General features: G+C 37.0%; 1 protein-coding gene across 1 annotated transcript in view; it reads left to right on the plus strand.

The window, feature by feature from the left end:
- HOMER1 (homer scaffold protein 1) overlaps window positions 1–25,428 on the plus strand; it is an 87,905-nt gene that overhangs the window by 41,261 nt on the left and 21,216 nt on the right. Inside the window, exon 6 of the mRNA XM_039709765.1 lies at window positions 22,756–22,912. Coding sequence (XP_039565699.1) covers window positions 22,756–22,912 — 157 coding nt within the window. The remainder of the gene's footprint in view (window positions 1–22,755; window positions 22,913–25,428) is intronic.

Here is a 25,428-nt window from a genome sequence, read left to right on the forward strand (position 1 = left end):
TTTAAGAGCTCTTGATCAACATTTGGGGAATATTAATACTTCAGATATGTAATGCAATTCAGAGTGAGCACAAATGAAACCAAAATTGTGCAGAAGATCTCGGTTTTTGTAAGAGAATAATACTGTTAAGCATCTGGAAAAAAATGCATTTTTCAAATGAGAAAAACCCTCTTACACTATTTTTTTTTAACAGAGTGATTCTGTTTATTTTTATACTGTCACCAGTGCATGTATTATGTGTTTCAGAAGAAATGGTGCATTGTGAGAATGTTATGTGCATGGTGAAAGAGTATTACAAATGTTGCAGATCTATCAGTGCTCTGTAACAGGTTTGTTTAAACTGTTTAAGTATCAAAATTTTCTATCAATATTTTTGTGAAAAGGAGTTGTGATAAAGCCCGCACATGAATAGTGTGGTTTGTTATTTAAAAAAAAAAAGATAGTTTGAAGATGTCCCTTCTGGTTCTGCATATGTAAATATGTTTTCTGGTATGCCAATGTAGTAACTAAATTTGCTCTCCATTGAGCATTACTGAAGACACTTTTGAAACCCTCTTGTCATTTTTAATGATACAGAGTTTACAAAACATTTATATGCATTGCATTTTTCTATCTACTTAATGTATGCAGTGTGAGTGCCTAGTTTTAGGGTTTTGTCCCGTTAGATATCAGTAGCTATAATTAATCTTCCAACAATAATTCTGCATTTTGAGATTTACTTCTTGTTCATTCTCCAAAGACCAGTGTTTTGTCTTGCTAATGTTAGCTTCAAGTTTGTTAGTGAGCTATTACTGAAGAAAACCCAAGTTTATATACCTCTTTGAAATAAATTAAATTTTTGGAATAGGTAAGAATTTTGTTATATATAAATAAGTATTATTTATTATAAATAAATAAATATGCATGAAACACATGCACAAAGGAGATGGAAAGTGAAGCCTCCAGGATTGTGTTAATCCTGGTTAAATGGGCATGTTTTTGTAGAGGGTTTTCATAATAGTAAATTGGCAGCTAGGTAGACATACCCAGCTGCTTGTGCTGTCTAAAAGGGTGCTCTCCACAGGCAGTCTGCTTGCCCTGACTTACAAGGAAAAAAAATTAAAACCTCACATCCCAGTTATTGGAGACTCCCTGGGCTTCTAATGTGTCGCAAGTGCAGGAAAGAACTGTGCTTTCCCTTGTTGCCTGCCTGATGATGTGGTGTGTATGTGGCACTCCATGTGTGTTGGAGAAGAGTTGTTGAACTGAGCCCTTTCCTTGTGCACCCTGGTGATCCTGGGCCTTTCCCTTCTGCATTCTACATTTCAAAAAAGATAAAGTTTAATCAGCCCTGCTCGGTGAGGAAGGTAGTACTGCAAGGGCATTTAAGTGTTGTCTTATTTGTGGCATTTCTTTTCACTGATTTGCCTTTAGTCCTGAAACTGCTGATCAATCTCTAGGTGCTTTTCAGAATAAAAGGCATTGTGGATTTTCCTGCTGTGAGTTTAGGTGTAGGGCATGTGAGAGTCACCCAGGCTGGTTTACACTGCACTGAAAATAACACTACCGTAGCAAGTGCGTTTATTCAATAAATGGGAAAGCTCCAGAGATTAGATTCTTATTGTGTGAAGAATGAAAAGGTGTGGTCCTCAGTGCGCATTGGAGCACACAGAAGCAGGTGTGGGGTGGCACAGAAGAAGCCCATGCAGTCATGGGGCAAGTGTTGTAGCTTCATGGGCAGCTAAGATGAGGTGAACAGCTCTGTGTAGAAGCAGTGGCTGGCCAGGTGAGAGCTGTGACTGCCAAGAAGGTTGTCAAGCACAGCAGAGACAGATGTCTCGGTGGCAGAGGAGAGGGAGGAGTAAAGATTTGAAGGGGGCCACTGTCGAAACAGTGATTCAAGTAAGGGGTTTCATGTCCTTATATGAATTGGAAGTCTGACAGAAGTGGAAAAGGTCAGAAATTGCACGTGTGAAGGTCGTGCTTTAGTTTATATCCTACTACTTGTCATTTTTAATCTGCATACCTGAGAAATATTCAGTTGGATTTTGTTACAACATGTCTTTTCTGGCCACATATGTTTTCTTCTGCCCTTTAGGTATTAGCCTAAGTAGCTGAGATCTTTTATTTTGGCTGCATAAGTGTAGACTACTTTTGTATTTATAGCTATTTTCTGACCCCAAATATCAGCATTACTCAAGTCACCAGAGTTTTACTAGAACTCAAATGTTGTATTACTTCAGTAAATAGTTGTAAGAATTGAAATTAACATTCTCCAGAATATGTCTAAAATTCCATTAATACCCCTTGAGCATTACAGTGCTGAAGTCTAGTTGCTTCAATTTAATTCTCATCTGGAAAGTCTAATGCACTTCACAAGCAGTGTAATTCAGATCAACTGCTTGAGAGATAAGTGTACTAAACAGTTACAAGTCTTGCACCAAAACCAAACTCTTGTAATTAAATATCTTGCCTTTTTTAAAGCTATGTATGATGGTTAATGTTGAACAATGAAGTCACATTACTGTGAACTCCCACATCCTATAATATTCTACAGACTGAGCACTGCTGTTATGGGTAAATGTTGCCAGAACAAATGAAGTAAAATGTAGCCTAAGGAATGGCATTAGAATTTTTAAAAGTCTTGTCCATGTCCATTGATCAGTCCTTTTCTGAACAATAGCTAGTCCAAGAAGACTTTTTTCTAGCAGAATGTAGATAATCAAAACTAACATTTAAATTAAGACTAAAAATAGACATATTTTTGTTTTATATACATATTTCTGTTCTTAGTAAAATTTAGTTTCCTCAGATATATTTCCTGTTTAAAAATATTTTCCAAGTGTGTGAAGTTATGAAGTTGTTTTTCTCCACCTGAGAGCTGTTGATTATAAAGTGGAGTTTGGAGAGAAAAAGAGTTGCTAAAAAATTTGGACTACTACAGATGTGACTGACTTTTAAAGTTTTCACATAACCAGCAATTGTCTACTATGCATCATGAGGATTAAAACTTTTATTAAAACTATTCAGTTTTAATATCTGAACTACAGTTTAAGGCTGAATAGTGTATTTGGTGAACTTTGCAAGTGCTGCTTTTTGATAACTGTTGAATTTGCTCTTTCACTCTTGAAGAGAATTCATTTGCTTATAACAAGCTTTATTCCATTTCTGACACCTTAAGAAACTGATAAAACACATTTTTAGAAAGGAAATATAAGACGATTCTTCTGGGACAAAATTTGAAAGTCTTCAATTTCCTGTCAACCATGACTTGTACCTGTTACCTCATTTTATTTTGTAATACATAAACTTGGAATTTCTATTGCATAATGTTTTGATCAGATAATATATCATGTGTGTGTTTGTTGCTTGTTCGTTAAAACTCATATTTTTGTATTCAAGTACTTAATGGGGAATTTTGACTCATTGCCTTAGTGAAAAATGGACTTAATTCGAATGATGCTTATATCTTAGATATGTTATTGTGTAGATAGGTTACAATTTAATAATGCTGCATGTAAATCCAATGCTGTACAACAAAGAAAAACCAAAAAGTCTTGCTGCTAGGTCGTGCTCTTTCTCTGAGTTTTCATTAAAAGTTGTATATAGAAATCTCTTCAGTAGATTTTTTCACTGTGTGTATTGAAACTACTCACTTCTACAAGCTTAAATATTATATTGTGTTATAGTACAGGTACTTTGTGAATCAGGCAGAACTGTAAAGTTGGCTTTAAGGAAAATATCTGAGTTAATAATTATTGGGGTATTTTTTAATTTGAATTTAAACTCCAATCCTAGTATTTAGATGTTTATTATAGAGTTATGCTTCCTTATCATGTAGTTCTGGGGCGCAGATTGCTTTTTTAAAAAATACTGGGGTTTGAATGTTATTTAACCTGATCAGAGGATCATTTATTGTTGTGAGGATGCTCACAAGCTCTCTAATCAAAGTTCCTGCTCAAAGAACAGCTATGAGACGAGATCAAGCTGCTCTAAACTTTATCCACTTGGGTTTTGAAAGCTTTCTGGAACAGAAAATGGTAAATCAGGCATTTTTGAAAGGTTTCTGTGTCACATAAAAGGCAGCAACTTCTTCACATTGCATAGTACTGCAGTGAACTGTGACATTTTAGGGCACACTAGAGGAATTCTGCAAAATTCAATTGCTCTGTTGAACAAGATTATTTCTTGTGTCACGTTCAGAGAAGAAACTCAGAGGTGATATGTTCCAGCTGTCAGTGTAAGCAAAGAACTACTTAATATAGAAACTTACACCTAGATCTGACTTGCCCTCACCCAACATTTTCTGATGTTGTAAAGGCCAGCTGTGCTGTTCTTCCGGCCTCTTGTGCTTCACTGGCATGAGCCTGGTGCTCTCCCATCCTTTCCTGACCCAGTTCCTGCTGCTTCCCAAACTCCTGCACTTCTGCCTAAGCCGCTGGAATCTAGCTCATGTAGGGTCTCCTTCAAAATAAAAGTTCCTGCTGGGAAATTAGTGGTTTGAAAGGAAGGTCTCACATTGTGTTTGTGTAATTATTCTTTTTGTGTCTGACTTCCCTGATTTTGCCAATTTCTGATTATTCTTTAAGATATCTTTGAAATACATAGTAAACCATTTTAATAAGATATATCTAGTAATGGAAGGAGAGGTAGAGAGGAAGAATGTCTATGTTATATGTGTTGCTTAACTCTTCAAAATTAAGAAACTCTGGAACTAACAGAGCTAATTTTAATAGCTGGGGAAATGGGTGAAAGTAAAAAACTAAAAATAATCTAATGCTTAAGAGAGTAATTTCACCATCTCCCTTGTGCACATAGGCAAATTCTTATTTAGGGTATGTGAATTGCTTACTTCCTGAGGTTTATTTAGTGAGAACTCTGAGAGAATGATGTAAATTATAGGAGCTGGGTGTCTGAAATTAGATGATATAAATACCATCCTCAGGGACAGTGAAGCACTCTTGAAACATACCTGTCAAGTACATTCTTAGAGGAGGAATATAATCCTTATGGTATTTATATTTAAAAAAAATCAAGACAACAAAACAAGCCAAAACCATACTACTTTTTAATATAGTTTTCCTCCCTTTAATCACATACATAAGGAAAAAAAAAAACAACAAACAAACAGAACAAACAAACAAACCCAAAAACCAGTTAAAACCAAAAGAAAATTAACTTGTTTAAGGAATGAAATTCTATTTTTGAAATAAATGCATTGGTTCCAACCTATTCAAAGTATGGATGACATTAAAGATTGTTCGTACTTCAACAACTGTAAACATTAGTTTTGTGAATTGGGATATGACACTAAATCTGATTCAGTAGGGCAAGTGGCTTGGATTGGATTTTTGTGTTGCACCCATTTTTTAATAATCATTAATTTTGTTAATAGTCTCACAAATGCAACTTTTGAATTGCATTAATTCATTTTAGGAGTGTATTCTTAAGCGTGAAGTCACCACTTTTCATCATTTTTTAGACAGTAGTGAAGGAGCTACTTCTTTATTCTAGATTTTCCAGATTGTCCTCTTCTTCCCGTCCTCCTTCTGTCACTGTTTTTGATATTGTTTCATGTCATTATGGGAAACCTTTTAACCAGTAACAAGGAATTAAGTGTCTAAAGATTAAGATTAAGGGGATAGAGCACCTTCTCTATGAAGACAGACTGAGAAAGTTGTGGCTGTTGAACCTGGAGAAGAGAAGGTTGTGTGGAGACCTCATAAAAATCTTCCAGTATCTGAAGGATCCTGCAGGGAAGTCAGAGAGGGGCTCTTCATCAGGAACTGTAGTGCTAGGACAAGGTGTAATAGGTACAAATTGAAAGACATGAAATGAAGTTAGATATCAGGAAAAAATTATTTCCTTTGAATCTGGTAAGGTAGTGGAGCTCAGGTTGCCCAGGGAGGTTGATGTCCCAGCCTTGGCTGTGTTTGAAGCCAGGCTGGGCAAGGTCTTAAGCAACCTGGTCTAATGGCAGGTATCCCTGCCCATGGCAAGGGGGTTGTGACTAGGTGATCTTTAAGGCTCCTTCCAACTCCTACCATTATGTGATTTTATGATTCTATAAACTGCAAGCTGAACTTTCCTGAGGCATCATGAAGTAGACCAAAGTCCTGTCCATAATATATTAGGGATCTCTTTTGGATGTCTTTAAAATTTTTTTTTTCAAGACTAAAAATTGTTGTTAATGTAAAAGAGAACAGATACACCAAAGAAATGCTGCAGGTCTCAACAAACTATTCTCCAAGAAAACAAACAAGCAAACAAAAAGCTTTGAGAGGAAATAGTCACTTTGTAGAATTGTTTTTCATTTGAAACTCATCTGTGGACAGACTTAGCACTTTGAAACTACAAATGTCATGCTTTCTTTGCATTGGAAGCTTCACTGCATACTTAGAATTTTTCAGCCTCCCATTAAAGGAAGAAAACCAGAAAGTCAATAATACCTGAAGTTGCCAGGGAAGAAAAACCCAAAACAACCACATGGGTATTGATCTCTTTGGTCTCAATGGGTTTTCCAAAAGTCTTGACCTTGAGAAGAGAAGCCCTTTTTAAAAAGAAAGAAGAGAGGATGTTTCTCACCAAGTCTGATCACTCAAACATCAGTTTCCTCCTCATTACCTAGAAAAGGAGTTACATGGAAATATTTCAAGACCATAACATGAACCACCCATGCCTGTAAGTTCAGCCTAGAATTAATTCTTGATAAGAAAGCTAGGGTCTTTCTTTAGAACCTGAAATTTGGACTATTTGTAATCAGACTTTCTTATGGCAGTCTGTTCTGCAGGTAAGAGTATCACACAGTTTGCTCCTGTCTGCACGCACACATGCTTTGCCTTGCCAAAGAGACCTCTCCAGTGCCCTGTCTTATACCCCAGAGGCCAGACAGAAGTGTATTTTAGAAAATAAAGACTCCTAGTAGCTGATGTGTAGCTTTGTAGCTGATGTAGCTGCTTTGTTTCAAGTCCCCTTGTCTTTGCCAACACAAAATACAACGCTTATGCAACCATCTATATGGGTAGACAAATGCTAAAGAAGCATTTCCAGAGTTGTCAATTTACATATTGACTCTGTCATTATGATGTGTTTCTGTGAATAATCTGGTCTTGGGTTTCATACTCTCATCCACATAGAATTTATTGAAAAGGTTATACAGTTTTAGAGAAAAAAACATTGAAGAGAATTGAAGATTTGTGCAGAACAATCTCCATCACTATAATTTTTCAATTCTTGTGTATTTTATTCATCCCAAGGTTCACTTCATGTTAACTTTGATTTTTTTTTAGTAACATCAGATACACTTGTGCAACTTACAGTCTGTAGTCATGGAAGAATGCCTCTGTCATACGCCTTAGTAAAGGAAATTCAAGTGTAGCTAAAGAGTTTTGAGTTCAAAGTCCACGAGTTCAAAATATGTTCAAAAAAACTTCAGCAAGAGAAAACTTGGCTTTTTGTCAGTTTCTTATATTAAAATATATTCCCACTCATAGCAACAATGTAGTTCCAAAATACAGCTTTAAAGCTTAGTCCTTTCAAGTCTACATAAACCTGCCTCCCACAAGCCATACTTTCTTGAATATTTATGAAGAATATGTTTTAATGAGGAAACATCTCCAGCTGTTCAGTTGATTGAGTACTTGAATATCTTCACCCAGATGTGTTAACGTGAGGGTGGTGACACACTGGAACAGGCCATCTGGAGAAGTCATGGATGCCCCATCCCTGAAAGTGTTCAAGGACAGGTTGGATGGGGGTCTGAGCAACCTGGTCTATTGGAAGATAACCCTATGGCAGGTGGGTTGGAGCTGATCATTAAGGTCTCTTCCAAACCAAACCATACCATTCTGTGGTTCTATGATAAAACAAATAAAACAACCCTGACTCTTTCCATTAGAGGCTCTTTTCAGCTGTAGGGTCTTTACATTTCCAAGTCACTTGGCCCCTCTACCTTTGCACCAGGTATTGTGTCTGTTTCACCTGCTCCCATGTTCTTCTGAAACTTCCCTGTGTTGCTATTCCTTATCTGCCTTATTTATTCCAAGAGAGAGGATTACGTTACGCTTTTTGGGCATGGGGCCAAACCCAGTATAATCCTTGAAGAAAGTATCTTTTAAAAGACGGACGGGATAAGAAAAAAGCCTGTAGCTGAATACACTTTTCAGCAAAAGTGAAGCTCCATTGGATGGATATATCAGTTTAGATCTCTTTTACTAATACCAACAAGTTACTCTGCCTCCTGTGTGATTTGAGGTGTAATGGTGGATCGTGAGATATGTGTACATTGCCTATGAGAAGCTGCACATATAGATAGATATCTGCTTCTGAAGTTTTATGTATACTGTGTGGTTATGGTTTCAGTGCCATCTGGGAGGCATGATGATAAACAAACAACTATAATGACAATGTTAAAAAAGACTAATTAATTCCTATTTTTGAAACATTTTTTTCAAACTTCCAATCAGAAAATAAATAAATGGAACTTCATCCTTTAACACCTCATGTTAAAGATGAAGTGACCAATTTTGTCTATGGATTTTTATATTCTTTTTAGAATTTGCTGTATTACTCCCTTCCTATCTGCCCTCTCTCCTTGTACAAGAGATGCATTCTGAAAATAGAAAGGGGATGGCTAGAACCATCTTCTGCAAGTATTTAAGCTTAAGAGCCAGTCTTTCATTTCATTCGTGATGTTGTTTATGAGAATAGTATTAAATATATGACATATGATAGGGGATATATTAGATATATGATAGGGCAATTTACACTGCATCTGAGTGTAAAGTGTATACTGCACCAGAGTTATAAGATGCCAAGCATCTTCAGTCATGAAACATTTCCACTTTGAGTCTTGGTGAAATGTTAGCTGTGGATTCCCCTGAAACACACCACATGGGTTCTTTCATCCATGGGCTTTGCCATTTATAAAGTGCTTAGATGGTGTTAATGAAACCCATATGGACTTCCAATGAGCTAATTTTAGTCAATTAGATACCTCAATACTAGAGGATTAGCATGAAAGTCAAAAGCAATGAGAGCTGGCTTCAGTTACAATTTTATTCTTGTGGAAAATGTGAGGTAGAAGTGCTGTTATATCAAATTCTGCTTGGGTTAAGAGGAGGCAGAAATAGTATGTGAATTCAGGAGATGTGAATGCAGCTCCTGTTCCTTTGCTACCTTTCTGATGCCAGAGTAGATCTTCAGAATTTGCAACTGTACCTTGAGCTTGTACAGGCTCTTCCAGTGGTTACACAGAACAGGGAGGATAGGATAGAGTTGCATGAACACTTCTGTCCTTGGAAAACTTTTTATTCACAGGCACATGTGTCTCAGGAGCTAACTTATTGTGCCTTTTGACTTCACCAGTTCAGAGCCAACATACAGTTGTCTGTGTGGTGCAAAGAGATCATGTAGATCAAGCAACTTGTTGGTTTTGGATATATTTAGATAGTCCTATTATTGATTGGATTCAATCAAATGGATTACCTCTGCCCACTTCTTGAAAGAATGCATATATAAAAGCTAAAGTTCAACAAAAAAGAGAATAGCAGTCTAGAAAACTGTCTATATTAAAAGAGTAGTAACATAGTGTATTTTTATAAAGAATATTTAATGTTTAAATTAATAAATTATACAAAAATAGCTTTCAACTAAATTATTATTTCTAGAATTTATTTGGAATTCGTAAAATCTCTATGTGTGTACGTATGTATGCATGTAAGATATGTATATTCTTTGAGGGATCATTTTACATCCCTACAAGACCAATGGACCAAGGACCAGAAGCTCTTAATTTTTACATGAAGTTAAAAGCTTAGTTTCAAGTCCAAGGCAAAAGATCCATGCTGTTTTTCTTACACAATACCTTATAAGTGTCTTGGTTTTGTCAAATGAGTTAAGATTGCTAAAGATTTTTCCCTTCTTTAGTGATAGGTTAAGGTAGTAATTCTCTCGGAGGATGTTGTGGCCTGGGTTCTCTGATGGAGATCCAGCAAATTCTCCCACATGCATGTGACAGTGAGGTCAAAAAGAACACCTGAAGGGCTTCCATAGAGCCTGATGCTTTTCCTCTTAGATAGGCACTTAAGACTGGGTGGATGAAGTGCCATGTTGGGATACTTAACCCCTCTTAACTTTTAAACATCTAAACCTGCTAAAGACAGGTCTCATTCACTAAACCCTCTTTCCCAGATACAGCCTTTATTTGTGCCTCCTGGCAGTGTTGCAACCCACAGTTTTGTTTTCTGTATTCTATGGAGGCAACACAGTGTGGTGTTCCCTGGGATTACGGTCACCCTGCCATGGCTCCCTGATGGACTGTTTCAATTACTCTCCCTACCCTCCAGGTCAAGGGTCCTGTCCAGATAGTGTAAGCCCCAGGAAGACTAGAGTAAAATCTCATTGATCAAGTACACAGCCAAGGCTGCTTTCCTCTAAGCCATTTCAGGATGTGTCTAAATGTGCAAACAGCAGTCAGTCTGCACCTGAACAAGTAGTTTGATTAAACATAATTGTGTCATGTTGATTTTCTGTCACAGAAATGAAGGCAGACCCCTTGAAATGGGACATCAATACGGTCAGCCTTGTTCTGGCAGACATGGGTAGAGGTTAGGGGCAGGCACACATAAACACAACTATTTTGTCTGTCAAAAATGTGTACTTAATGTATTATCTTTTTGAGTTTAAGAGTATTTCATAGTAACACCAAACAGCCATGAAGTTTTGTCTGTAATGAATTAAGCTGGCACAAACCAGCAAATGAACTATAAGTTTTTTAATCAGCTCTTAAGCCATTTGGCAGAAGCTAGAGCTGTGTGAACATGCTCAAATAAAATGTCTGGAATGTCCAGAACCCTGGTTTCTCAAGTACACAATAATAAAGCATTATGAGGGGTCCACATCTCATGATCAGCTTTGATTGTACAGTTGTTGCCTTTGCTGATTTTACTCCATGGCGCTGTGATATAATGATATTCTGTCTTTCTGATATGAAATGCAGAGGGTTTGGTTTGGTTTCTAAATTAAAGTTAGAGTAGTGGAAACCATTATTCTGGGAGACTGCAATCCCACAGGTAATTAAGAAGTCATTTTCTTCAAATAACATTGTTCACACAAAACTCAAAACCAAACCAAAACCCTGAAAGTGAATTGACTGAATTCTACTCAGTTACTCAGCTCTAGTAGTTTGCCAAAAGAAGAAAGATAAAAGTGATTTTTCCTTTCACTATAATGCAAACAGATAGAAAAATAGAAGAGGTTTTTTTGTCTGAAGCCAAATGCATGTAGGTAAGATATTCAGATTAATTTGGCCCAATTAAAAAAAAAATAGCCAAAATAATATCCTATGTGTGTGAAGTGTGTTCTAACTCATCACTGTGTATGACTGCAAGTTACCTGCACTTCATTTAGGAAGTATTTTGGAATGTAAAACTAATGTAATCACATGACAACACCAGTTGTGTAGTACCTTCCTTCTATATTCTCCAGAAGTTTTAGTATTTTGGTTTAATTATTCTTTGGAACTTTAGGAATTATTTATGCTGAGCTTATGATCAGCATAGTGGCAGGCTGAAGGAAGCTGGCTTTTAAACATCTTCACATCATTGCGTTTGTCCTATCCTTTCTCTTGTCTAGAGGCCTTGTCAGGAAAAGTGAAATAGAGCTTGCAATAGAAAATAAACTAGGAAATAAACATGATGAAATGTGGCACATAGGCACAGCCTCATGAAAGGATGAAAGTTCAGTCTCTGCTCTGCTGTCTGTGAGCTCACAACTAGAAAAACTCGTGTGCAACTTCATTCTTTCCCTGTTGGGTTGCAGTGGGTTAAGTAAGATGACACATGGAGATAAGAGGGGAACCAAGCTTTATATTCTTCCTGGAAACTGTTACATCAATTAAGTGTTGAATTGGAAAGAATGGATCTATACATTATTATATTTTACCTTCCAGCTGAATTCTTGAGCCGAATTATCTCCATTATTCCAAAAAGAAGATGCAGGAAATCTAAAATCACTTAGTCTAGACTGAGTAAATAAGAACTATTAATTACCAGTTAGTTAAGAAAGGTGACATGTTAGTTTTTTTCTTTAAAAATGAGATTTTTTTATAATTAAGACATAGGGACTGCATCCACTGAGTGTAAAGCTGTAGTTAATCAGAAAAGTATCAGTATCAGAGACTTCCCATGTATTAAACAGAATCTCTTGATTCATCAATTTAATTAGATTTTAGTAAATTTGGCTTTAGGATCAACATAGTGCAAGTAATATAGTCTCTTCTTGGATTCAGGTTTGATTTAAACAAGGCAAATGTAATACTTCCATTTTCTTAAAGAACTTGAATGGAAAAGAACACGACTTGCAGTATCTGCATGTGTTACAACTCACTTGTGATTTGTTTTGTTCAAACATATACAGTCAATAAATATTTTACTGTGATCATATCATGTGACTTACTGCTTGTTCTTCGAAGTACTTCTGAGAATTCCGTAGATGGTTTAGTTTGGACTTTATATTTACACTATTGGCTCTTAAGTAATTGCATAGCTACCATAGGAGATAAATGAAACTTAATTAAATTTTCAATGCTTCCATGTAGCTTCAGTTCCCTTAATGGAATAAGCTTATTTTGTTGTCAGCATGCAAATGAAAGTCCATTTCTGGCACTACTTGTGTGATTAATGTATGTCCTTGTATTTATTGAGATAAGCAAAGTGTCAATTGTAATGCAAAAATGAATTGCACCAGTAGTTACTCTTTGATATCGTAAGATAACCTAAGGTACTATCTGGGTGGAAGCCCTGTAGTCATAAACCAGAATCTTTATGCAAATTATATAGAACCATTTTTGTAGGTCATTCTGTAAAAATGCCTTTCTATTGCTGGTAGTGGAGTTGTGAGGCCCTGCAGCTGTATTGAGTCTTCTGCTGAAGTCAGTGTTTGCTATGAAAGTAAGAAGGGAACCAGCATTAAGGGGTCTTACAGGCTGAGCTGTCCTGTTGTGTCAACGACAGAAGGTTCAGCTAAGAATTAAACCAGACATTTGTAAATCTTTCACATTGAACTGCTGGTAACAGCTGCTCCATCTTCAGTAGAGGCAAAACATGCTTCAGTAACAGCTGTGAAGCACCTATAAATGCAGGCAGAGGCTTGTGCTGAGGATCTCCACTACTTGTGCGAGGTTTATGTCAGGCTTACAGGATTGGGAGAAGTCTCTTTAGCCAGCTCACTGCTCTGCATGTGGCTGGGTTGCCCAGAGAGTAGCTCTTACTCTCTTCGTTGTTGCAGAGCTGAAAACCTGTCGTCCTGTAGAATTGACCTGCAGCTACCAAAGCTTTCTGAGCCGTATCTAGACAGCTAAATAAAATGTGCCTTGGCACTGAGGTCTGTGGCTGAATTGTTTCCTCATGTTTCCTCTTCTGTGCCCGCTCAGTGTCCTTGTAGCTGTAGGGCACAGTTACTGTGTTTTGTTGGCATTATTTTCATCAGCAACAAACCTGCAGTGATCAGAGGGCTTCACTGCCACCCACTTGAGTGGTGTTCTCCTTGCACAAAAACACAAATCAACATTGTGTGTCCGGGAGTGTTTCAGATGGGAATGGAAGGGTTACAGAGCCCATAAGGCCTCAGAAGACTGTGAAGATGGAAGAGTGCTAAACATGACTATGGGCAAACTGTATTTAGAATCTCCTTGGCCAGATACTAGGACATGGTACCATTGGGCAGGGCAGTTTCCAGAGAGTGCAAGCTTCCCAGTCCATACAACCTTTGGAAGCTCAGGGCTTTTGGCCCTATTTTACTAAGTGGAGAAGGTGGTCACTGTGAAAGAAGTTGTTCCTTGTCCTTACCACCACAGTGATTTTGTGACAAAAAAACTCACTGAAGGTGTCATTGAGAGCGCAGTTCAGTGAAACTGTTGAAATCTGAATAGCACTCAATAAAAGCCCAGGTAAGAGGAAGGTAGGGAAATAAAATATTCTATTATGTTACATTACTGATAGAGTGCAAATTGATTCAGTGCACACACAAATTATTGTTATTAGTAGCATTTTTGAAAGAAACTTGGGATTTTGCCTTGCCACAGGCCTAACAGAATTAATCCATACTAGTTCAGAGTGTGAATTTGCAGTTAAACTGCTTTAAATTCTTATGTGTACAGATGAGTTCCACAATGAAGATCATTTTAGTGTCAGGGTTACCATGTCCTAGTATCTGACTTGCTGATAGCCACATCATCTAATTGATTTCTTAAAGTGATTAAGTGCCATAAATGCCAGAGTCAATTCTTTGCAGTCAAATACCTACTCATTTCAGAAAATAGAATGTAAGTTCCTAAAAAACTTTGATTGATTTTAAAAATGTAATTTTGTTGGAATATTTGAAGTATTCAGCACCATAGCAACAGCAAGAAATTATGCCTAATGTTCAGTGCACTAAAAAAACTTACTGGGTATCAGTTACACACTACAGATCTGAGAGTAAACTACTTCCAACAACACCAACATGCTATTTTAATAAGGGGACAAGGACAATTTCTTCTTTCACTTTTTCAGAGTATGTGTTATTTGTAAGTGAGTAAGGTTTTAATGATGACTGCAAAAAAACAGAAATTAGCCATGCTTGTGCTTTCAAATGACTTAAAGTTATAAGAAAGAGTTACTGTTCTTTGTTTATACTCTGTGGCCTTCATAAAGAGATAACAAATTCTGTTTACTGTATAAAATTTAATTACTAATAAAAATGAGGTCTTTTTAAAAGTATAAAATTAGAAGTTGACCCTCTTCAGAGAGATCAGGGACTTTGTTCAGGTTAAATACAGGGTTTTTGCTTTGTGATACAGTGTAAAAAATCATGCTTAGTTCTGTGCTTAATAGATTATTATTATCTGTAATTTAAATAAGAATCAGAGTTTAAATGTTACCCGTGCAAACACATCCAGGGTGCAATAGCATGCAGTACAGGAAACTTAGTAGTGTCATTGTTTTGTTTTCGCTTTATGTCTTCCTTTAACTTGGGTCAGGACTAGGACCCAAGTCCCACATGACTGGAGATCATTGTTGAAGTGTTAATTTTGTCTCAATATCCTTTTTTTCTATTAACTCTTAGTGTTTCCATGAGCAGTGAACACATACTTAGCCATTTTTAACTCTGGCTTTGTTGCCTTTTGCAAACATACAATGCTGGGTTACTGGATGTGGTATTTATGTGAAAATTCCCATTCTTAAAATTTTTTTTCATATCCAGTCTACTCCTCCATGATAAAGCAGTCTGTGTTATGGTGGTTTCTATAGCCCTGTGATTAATAAAGGCTGCATTACAACATACAGAACATGGCTTTAAGTGGTGGATCTAAATAAGATATGGCCACCCATTTTCATTACATAGTGGTCTGCTCTGTAATGGAAAGAGTCTGTATCATTACTCAACTTTTGTCATTTTCACCCATTAAGTCCACAAAAATATTGATCCTTCCTCGGTGAGCTGATAAGGCATACGGCTCCTAAGAATAATGGAAACAGTCTGTATCATTACTCAACTTCTTTTGTCATTTTCACCCATTAAGTCCAAAAAATATTGATCCTTCCTCGGTGAGCTGATAAGGCATACGGCTCCTAAGAGCAGTACTGCCTGTAACAGAACTGGAAAGGCAAGTCTTCTGTCCATGGGCTGCATGGGTACTCTGGGTGATTGAGAGTCCAGTCAAGAGGCTGGTCAAGCTGATAGGCCAAATGGAAGTGAAAGCTCATATGTGAAACACTTTGAGGAAGAAATCTGTTCTATCTCCATATATTGATTGTAGCTGCCCAAATTTGCAGACAAAGCTTCTGTATTTACCTTCTACATGGATATAGAAATTGAGAGTTCAAGCATAGTGTAGCTCCAAGTTGAACAAAGGTGTGTGCAAAACAAAATAACATGTCCTGGAGTGGGATGAACCTTCAATATTTGTACAGAACAGGAGACTCCCAGACACAAAATTATCTCATCTGCTGATTCCTCATTTCATCCACTCATCTGCCTTTCTTGCTTTCCAGCAGGGTGGCTTTGATATTAGGCACCTCACTTAAAGTAAAATGTGCTTCAAGGGCCTCCTTCATCTCTTTTGCTATGAGCTGATTCACAACCATGTTTCTCCGGTTTTGTGCTGATGTAACTCCACTGAGATCATGTAGATATTCCTTATCCCAAAAGGAAGAACAGATCTTTCATGCTCTGTTAATATTCTTCCTTCTCTCCCCAGGGGACCTATCCTCCTTTGCTAAAAATTATTTTGAATACTCTAATTAAGGATAAGGATCTCTTTGAATATTAATTAGTTTTGCATTGGCCACACTCAAAATATTTAACTCAAAGCAATTTCCTGGTAATTATCTCTGGATTATAACTTTGAGAAGATTTACTTTTTAAAATAAATTCCAGTTTATCAAATAAGACTTCCTTTTGTATGTGTACAGTTAATCACAGCTGCATGTAAGACATCAGCAGTGGCTGTGGAGAGGCAATTGTTTTGTGTCTTAAGTTTTCCTCTTACAAAATCTCTTGTTCTTACTGTAGATTTCACTCCTTTGCTGTTTTTTAATCATTTAACTGGGCAACTCTGTCCCACATGTACGTAAATTCAGAGTTAGGCCCCTACAAGCAGACAGCTCTGTAGGAAGACAAAAATGGCAGACCAACTCACACCCTTTCTTTCTTGCCTCTTCCTGGAGTGGTGAGATAGAGCCTGGTACACTCCGTGGCTCTTTCTTCTGGCTTCTGGTTCATTATAGGGCTCCTCCTCCTGCATAATTTAATAGAAGACAAAACTCCCTTCTCTTCCCTATTGCTTTGAATATTCAAGAGAGAGGGAGAGATTTCCATGTCATTATTAAGGGCTTATGGTGCTTTGGAATAGCAAGAGCACAAACTCCCAAAACCCATCAGGTTTAAATCCTTTCCATCACAAAGTTGTTTCAGACATTTAATAGACAGCCAGAGTAGATGCTTCTTGAAATCTCCAAAAAGGGGTGTAATTCCCAAATTATTTGTTTAAAAATTCTTCTACATCAGGATGTAAACTGAGGAGCTTGAGTCTCATTTTCAGCATGAATCTGAGGAGGTTTTTTGTGAGTTTTTAGGAATGCCTTGAGGGATGCTGCAACCCCTTGCTGTACCAGCAGAGTCAACATCTCCATCAAATCAAGCAGTAATCTCATTTCAGTGTCAGCAATAGCAAGCATAGCTTGTTGAAGAGATCTTGCCCTTACAGCCCTCAGCATTAGCTGAAGCTTATTTGATATGGGGGATTTCATAAGGACCTTTTGCAGCACTCCTTTCCAAATGCACCAGGGAATTTTACATAAATGCAAACACTTGCCTTACACTTCCAAGGGGAAGAAGTGATGCTTTGTGGATCTCTCAGATGCTACTGCAACAGAACCAAATGGTTCACGATGCCCCTGTGCTTTGTTGAGCAAGAAGAGCTGCTCTGTAAGGCTTACCAGCCTGGCTGTCAGAAGGGATCACTCCTTGCTGCCAGCACAGTTAATGCATTGTTACCAGCTGGTTGACATACCACTCCCTCTGCTTCATAATGCTCACTCTGCCAGACTCTTGGGCTGCTTCCAACACATACCACTATTTATGATCTGGGCAGCTGCTACCAGGACTGTGCTCTGTTCATATTTGTCAATTCTCATGGATTTAGGTATTATACCAGAAATGTTGAAAGGACTCCATTCTTACTTGGCCAAATTCCTCTTCACATCTGCTGTCCCAAGATAGGATTGCTCACCCCACAGTTGCAGAGATCGCAATGACCCCTGAAGAAAATAATTTGCCTGCTCTTGAATAACAGTAGTTTCTTGAAACCATGACTATGCTATAGAATAAATTTTAAACTAATCAATTTTATGCAATGAATGCAATATTAAGAACCCTAAATATTAATAAAGTATAATTATTTTCACATTTTATTGATATAAATCTGAAATAAACCTTAAACCGTGTTTCACAGTGTTGGTACTGCATTCAGCTAAGTGAACAGAAAATAAGCAATAATGATTCAAAAAGCAGAAACATAATTTGAAGTAGTTTTGTTTCTTTGTTTCATGAAAGCGATTCTCAAAATAACTTCATTCTGAATGGAACTCATCAATGTGTGCTTATCCCCCCCTTCCCTTCGCAAGCCTTCTCCAACTGGCTAAATGTGGTGACTGGAGCTTTTCGGATTAATTTTCCTTAAGTGACCTACTTTGCAGAGAAAGATAATCATGCATTTATAGCCTCTGGCACACTATTCAGGTCACAGATGGACAGATACCAAAGCAATTCCTCAGTGACTTACTGGGCTTGTAACTAATCCCCAGTGAGAAAGGAGATTGGCCTGATGTTAATTGGCCAGAATGCCTAAATGTATGAAAGGAATATCATTGGCTCCTACTTTAATTTTCAGAGGGCATCACAGGTGGAGTGGTACCAGCCAGCCGTTTTTCTAGGAGTGTTTTGTGAAAGTGTTTTGTGAGAGTGATTAAATTACAGGATGTCACAGATGTTGAAAATCTCATTTTGAATCATTTGCCTTGACAGTGGGGCACCATGTGGTGTTCTGACTGTGGACGTGTCTAAAGTTACACATATACCAGATACTGTGGCCAAAACCAAGGACAGGAGTTTCAGGAGAGTTTTGATCTTTTGCTCACTTAAAGGCACTTGGGATCCTGTGAAGAGTTGTCATTGTCAAACCCAAGCCTCTGCTATGAAAGTTGGTGGGGTTTTTTGGGTTTTTTGTTTAAATTAATATGGTAGTTGAGCAAATAAAACTCCTAGTTTGCTATTATTCTTTAGAGGATCTCTTTCTCTGTCTTGTATTTGGCACCAATGGGATGCATGCAAAACAGCTTGTCCTTGTGTTTTCAGATGTTCTGAAGTTTCACAAGGGAAATGACCAGGCTTTATTCTCTGTTAGGGTATTTTTAAAACTTTTGTGTAGATTTTCATGCTGAAAAATAGGCAACAAGCCAGAGTGTTAAGAACATTTCTTTTTTTGAAGGACTGTCTTGAAACTCTGGGCTTGTCAGGCAGTCAGTAATATTAATTCTGACAGGTTTCAAGAAATAACTGTTAAAATTGTGACACTGCCAGTAAAGGGATGGATGGCTATCAGAAGAAAACAAAGCATGCATGCAGGTTGAATTCTTGCACCACAGGACTGCAAGTAGGTATGGCCATGTGTCCCTCAGTGTCTCTATACATCTTTCCACAACACTGCAGAGCTGGAAAGTGCTCTGGCAGATATTACTGTTTGGATCAGTGTGATCACTGAGTAAGTGTACATATTTTAAGTGCTTTGTAGAGTACATAGTCTCAGAACACATGAGGGATGATTCAGATTAGATTTAGGTATTTACAACTCTTATGACAACCTGTGTGTATTTTCTATTGCAGTGAGGTCAAAATCAATTCCTTTTAGCAGCAAGCCTTTCAGACAGGAATTAAGTAAAAAGTTTTAGAGAGAAAGAGTATGTGCAGCTCTCCTGTACCTATCCCAAGGGACTGTAGTGCACCTGTTTCACCATCAAAATTCCAGCTAAATGCTTGAGCAGTTTCTGGGACCCCTTTAGACTTTCATGTGCCCATCAACTTCTTGATCTCTGTGTTCGCTTTCACAGAGGTTATTCTCAGTGTCTCCTCCTCCAAGGGACAATTTCATTTCATATGTCTGAATCATATGTTTCCCACTGTTTTCTCAGGAAGGGTTGGTAAATTTGAACTAGTAATAGCTCTACAGATACAAGCTTTAATAGAGATATTCTCAGTCTAACCTAAGAACAGCCTGCTGTAAGTGTAAGTGCTTTTGTCTGGTTCTAAAGTAATTAATATAAATCCAGTTTTAACCAAACTAATCCCTAGAACATAATTTCATTATCTTCTTTGTTGGTTTTATTTTCCTTTTTTTTTTTTTTTTTTTTAAATCTCAAGAAAGTATTTGAGAAAAGAAGTCAGAGCTGCCAAGACTGGTTATGGGCTATTTTAATCAAATTATTATTTTTTGAAACAAAAAACAAAACAAACAAAGAAAAACAAAACAAAACAAACAAACAACAACAACAACAAAAAACACACACAAAAAACCCCCAAACAAACAAACAAAAAAAACCACACCAAAAAACAACAAAAAAAATCCACTCCCTTGGGTCTGTGTTTCCCGGTATGATATCGATTAAGATGAAACAGGGTAAATCTAAAGAGTTAGGAAGTCTCTGTATATTACCAAATACAGAACTAGACTAATTTATGTAACGTGTTTACATTTTATCATTTTATGGTGCTGTAATAGAATTTGTAGCAGATACAGTAACAGTTATTTGTAGCAAAAACCCCCCAGTATGTGCTACAAGCAAGTCAAACCTGTATTACAACAGGAACGTTCCTGCACACTGTGGAGGTCTCTTAGGGAAAAAGAGTACTGTTGAGAAATAATACTGATGCAGTCCTATTGAGAATAACCAATTGAAGAGTGACCAGATTCAAAGAAACCTTACAGCTTTTAAACTAGGGTAACCATAGCAGTAATAGAAAATACATGCTTCATATTTCATACTGACATTCCATTATACAAGGAGTAACTTAAAAGCTCCGGGCTGTTTTCTTGGGAGACACTGTTAGGAGGGGCAGCAGGCAAAGGTGAAAGTGATACACACCACAAATCACCCTCACATCATTGCTCATCACTACCTGAGAATCTGACTTCTGGATTCTTCATGGATTAGAAGGGTATCATTGTAGATATATGCATTAATAGATCGAAAAAATCCTTTCTGTTCTTTGGATAATGAATGATCAGACAGTTCTCAGCCTTTCGGACTGCTCAGATACAGCTGTGTTAGGTCAGTTTGCATGCATATATCTTCTGAGGGCAAAGATGAGTAGAAAGGCACATTTGGTAAGAGAGTATCAGTCTCCTATGTAAACAATTTCCTAGAAGTTAGTAGTAGCCAATAGTCCTGCAGGACTGCTAGGTGGAACTCATTGCATGAAACTACTGGATTAGATATTGTCAGATCAGAACATCAGGAGAGAAGTATGAATATACTAATGAACTAGATATTTTGAGCATTCTTCTAATGCAGTTTCTTTATCTTCTGGGCTAATGTAAGTGAAACTTAAATCTAATTAGAGGAACAGGACAGTGAACATGGTTACAGAAATTCATGCTTATCTTCTTGAATATGTGAGTCTGTGTCCCCTGAGGAAGTAGGATCATAACTATTTTAGTTTAGTCCTTTAAGATCTAAAATTTCCAGTGGTGAATTTATAATTGTATATAATTTAGTTGTATCATTAAATGCTAGATCATATTCCTATTCTGGAGGAACTTGTATTCCTGTTGAAGGGGACAAAGTACTGTTTGGAAGGAAATGCTGTACCATAGAAGAATTAGATCTGATATTTTAGTGAAACATGTGGTCTGAATAGGTAATGAATGTTCCCCAGAGTCTGGTTAATTTTGAGCACGTAAGAAGCATTTGTAGGAGTCATAACATTTTTGAAATATGCTTTGATTGGATGGACTTTGCCTATGCAGGAAGTGGAAGAAAGAAACTAAGTGGTCAAAATCATGGCAAAATATTTCACTATAATGAGTACAAAGTGCAAATAAATATATAAACTTACAGTCAAAATAGTAATTAATTTAATAATATTAAGCAATATATTTAAAATATATCATTCTATAATAACGATTCCCCATAAAATATTATTTTGATCAGAGTTACAGATTTTTGGTTTTCACTGATGCTTTTAGTAGTGAGCTAATGCAACAAAATTAATTATTTTCTACATGTACTGTCCATGTAGGTGTGCAACTCACATTTTGTTAGCATTTTACAAGTACACATTAATGAGCTATTTGCATATAAATCATACAATGCATTCACCTGATGTGTCTGAGATACTTTTCCCTTGCATACTGAGTGTAAAGATATGGTCTGCAGATGATGGCAAGCTAATTACCTGTGAAAATTAAAGCCCTGTATTTGCTAAGAGAACAACTAAATTATAAGCAGGAATTTTCCTTTACAGGCTGCTTTAGTGAACCTCAACATTAGATTCCACTTTGAAGTAAAGCAGTAGTATATCCATCCTACTTGATCTCTACTCTCTTTGCTCATATTAGTGAGGAAAACCATATTAACAGTATTATGAAATTCAAGGTCTTTGAATTTGCAAGAACAAATTAAATATGGTATTTAATAAGGTGTATTTCAAGAATGCAAGACTTGTATTAAGACAACAAAGCTGCATTTCCAAATCACGTGATTAGCTCTCTTTAATCAAGTCAATGACAAATATTTTCCTACAACACATTTAATAAAGTAGTGGATTAAAAAAGCACTTCCATTCAATATGCATATATTAAAAGAGTGACTAATCATACACATATTCTCAAATTTCATGCTGTTGCTTTTTGGAAGCTTATGTGGATTTCATGATCTTTAAAATTTTATTTATAAATACACCCTGTTGAACGGGAAAGGTAGATTTTTTCACAATAATGGTATTGCCTATACTTTCTTAATTTATAGTTTTGATGATTTGAGCAGTTGGATTCGCATTTGGTTGTTCTATTTGGTACATAATTATATACAAAATAGATATAATATTTGGTTATTGTTAGTCATATAATTTTTGTGTAATTCTCTTTTTGCTGGATATTAAAAGAAAATTTATAAGACATTAAAGAAGCATAAAGGAAGAGATTTGGGAGTTCTGACCATTCTCATTCTGTCTGTGCAGTTCGACAATCAGCAAGCACTGGGAGGCAGAACTGGCCACGCTCAAAGGTAATAACGCTAAGCTCACAGCAGCCCTGCTGGAGTCCACTGCCAATGTGAAACAATGGAAACAGCAACTTGCTGCATATCAGGAGGAAGCAGAGCGTCTTCATAAGCGGGTGAGTCAAGGCAAATGGCCAGGATCCTTGAGATGGAAGTACTACTGACTGTATTCACTCATTTTCAAGTAAAACAAGTTTACTGTTGCAGCTTCAGGTTAATCTTTGAGACATAAATCAATGCTTTTCTTAAAAGCATTTCCTCCAGTTGGAAATTATGTGCTTTGTAGGACTTCTTTTTCTGCAAAGGTTATTGTTGCAAGAAGTTATCAAACCTTATGACTTACTTGGCAGCTTTACCTCTTTATCTGATGCCATCACATCTGTTTCATTGCATTGTCCACAGCACTGAAGTCCAGTCTCTTCTGCATTTAGGCCCTCAGAAGCTTGACATCAAATCTCTAAGTTCAAGAAACCTTATTGTAATGCCCTCATGCCCTCATATAACAAAGATGAGGAGCTTACCCTCCTTCTTGCACATGAAGGGCTGTGAACAATACAAGCACAAGGTCACTATATGCAAGTAGAGATCTGCACCTATTTTCATACAGAAGGGTCTGAGTCCTGTTGCCTTCATGACAAATTTTGCAGAGATCATTTGGCAAACCAGAAGTTAGTTCACAATGGGGGGAAGGAAGGACAGTGTTTGAGGAAGGAATATAACATGCAAGGTTGAAGTCTGTTATGAAAACAAGTATTCAATATGTAATTTTTCTTCTCTTTTCACGTATAACTGTCTGTGTTGTATAGTCTATCAACCTTTATCCATATGAATTTGTCATAGCTTAGGGCAAATTTCTCTCCAAAGTGAAGGCATGGGTAATCTGTGAGAAGGAAAGATGTCTTTGATGTAACTTTATCACTTTTGTTAATAAAGGTAGCTTAGAAAAAATCATGGAGTTGTACTTAACACTGAAGTGGTATTTACTAGAGCATGTATTATAGGACAAGGGAAAATGGCTTCAGACTGAAAGGTGGTAGATTTAGATTAGACATTAGGAAGCTATTCTTTACTGTGAGCATGGTGAGGCACAGGAACAGATTGCCCTGAGCTATGGATGCCCCATCTCTGCAAGTGTCCAGGGCCAGGTTGGATGGGGCTTTGAACAACCTGGTCTAGTGGAAGGTGTCCCTACCCATGGCAGGGACATGAGTTGAAATGAGATAATCTTTAAGGTCCATTCCAATCCAGGCCACTCTATGATTCTGTGATACTTAATTTAAGAAAAAAATGCAAATAACCCAAACCAAATCATTGCAATTTTATGCACTATGCAAGGTGTAGTGAATATGTTGAAAAAGAAGGGTGAATATTGCAGACTCACACTTTGGTTTTAAATGCTGTAGTCACCTATAGAAAATAAGATATGGCAATTACAGCTAGCCAAGTCCTGCAAAATCTATCTTTCAGACTTGTGCTAGACTTGTCTAACTGGAGGCTGTTCAGGTAGTCCCAAGAATAATCCTGTATTCATCTGAGGTGTGAGAAATCCAGTAGGCTATGCCTGACCTGTGTGGAAGAGAAACAAGAATACCCTGTGGTTTAAGAAACTTAGGGAAATGGCAAGTTGTTGGGGATGTCCTACACTTGGACTGACTTGCAGGCAACACTCCTGAAGTCCCAGGCAAAGGATTTGATAGGAAAAAACAACAGCTTCCAACAGACTGTAACTGTGTGTACCATAGCTGACTGGACAAAATGCATGAAATATAATTAAGACTGGTAATTTTTGCAAAGTGCTTTCAGTTCAAGAAATTGGCAGCTGCTGACAAAACTTTGCTTCAGAAATGTTCCAGTCAAGGAGAAGCTTGTAATGTGTGTTTGTACAGAGGGAGACTGCCACTTTGTCTGTCATCTCATTTAAGCTTCTCATTTGGAAAAGTGGGAGTTGTAGCCTGTGCTCCAGGTTTGTGAATAGATTATAACAGCCACTGTCGATAAAATTATTTAAATTACAGCCTTGTATTAAAGGTACTACAGTGCAAATGTTCAGGTGAATTGGAACACTAGATAGGCTTTACAGTGAATAACTCATTGCTAAAATGTGGACATAATAAGATGGCATTCTTCCTAAAAAAACGTACAGCTTGTGTTGCAAAGCTGAGACAATAAAATCCTTACCTAAGAAAGAAAAGTAATGCACAACAACAGCAGCTGTGTTTGCCTTGGGAGACTCAACCAGACAAGACAGGCAAATATCCCTTTATTTTTTTTATGTTACTCCCACTCTCAGTCAAGTCTTATTGAAAATCTGTTATTGAAAAATTAAATTAATGAAAATAAAATTAATGAATATTGGAGTTTTTAGCATTTCATTTTGCTTTTATTTGATACTAAATTTAACAGTATTAATCAAGACTTTGAGGCTACATTCATTAATAGCTGATAATTTTTCTTAGCTTTTTCATAGTACATTTCCTGCAGTTATTTGTATTTCTAAGGAAACACAAAATCCATAGCAGGGTATTATCTACACTATGCTCTTTTGATAATTTCTTACATTCCTTTATTAGGTGATTCTGTAACTTGTAACCTTGGGACTTGTTGATATTTCACAAAGAATTTAGAAACACTC

This window comes from Passer montanus, unplaced genomic scaffold, assembly GCF_014805655.1.
Source record: "Passer montanus isolate IOZ18808 unplaced genomic scaffold, ASM1480565v1 scaffold22, whole genome shotgun sequence".
NCBI classification, from domain to species: Eukaryota; Metazoa; Chordata; class Aves; order Passeriformes; family Passeridae; genus Passer; species Passer montanus.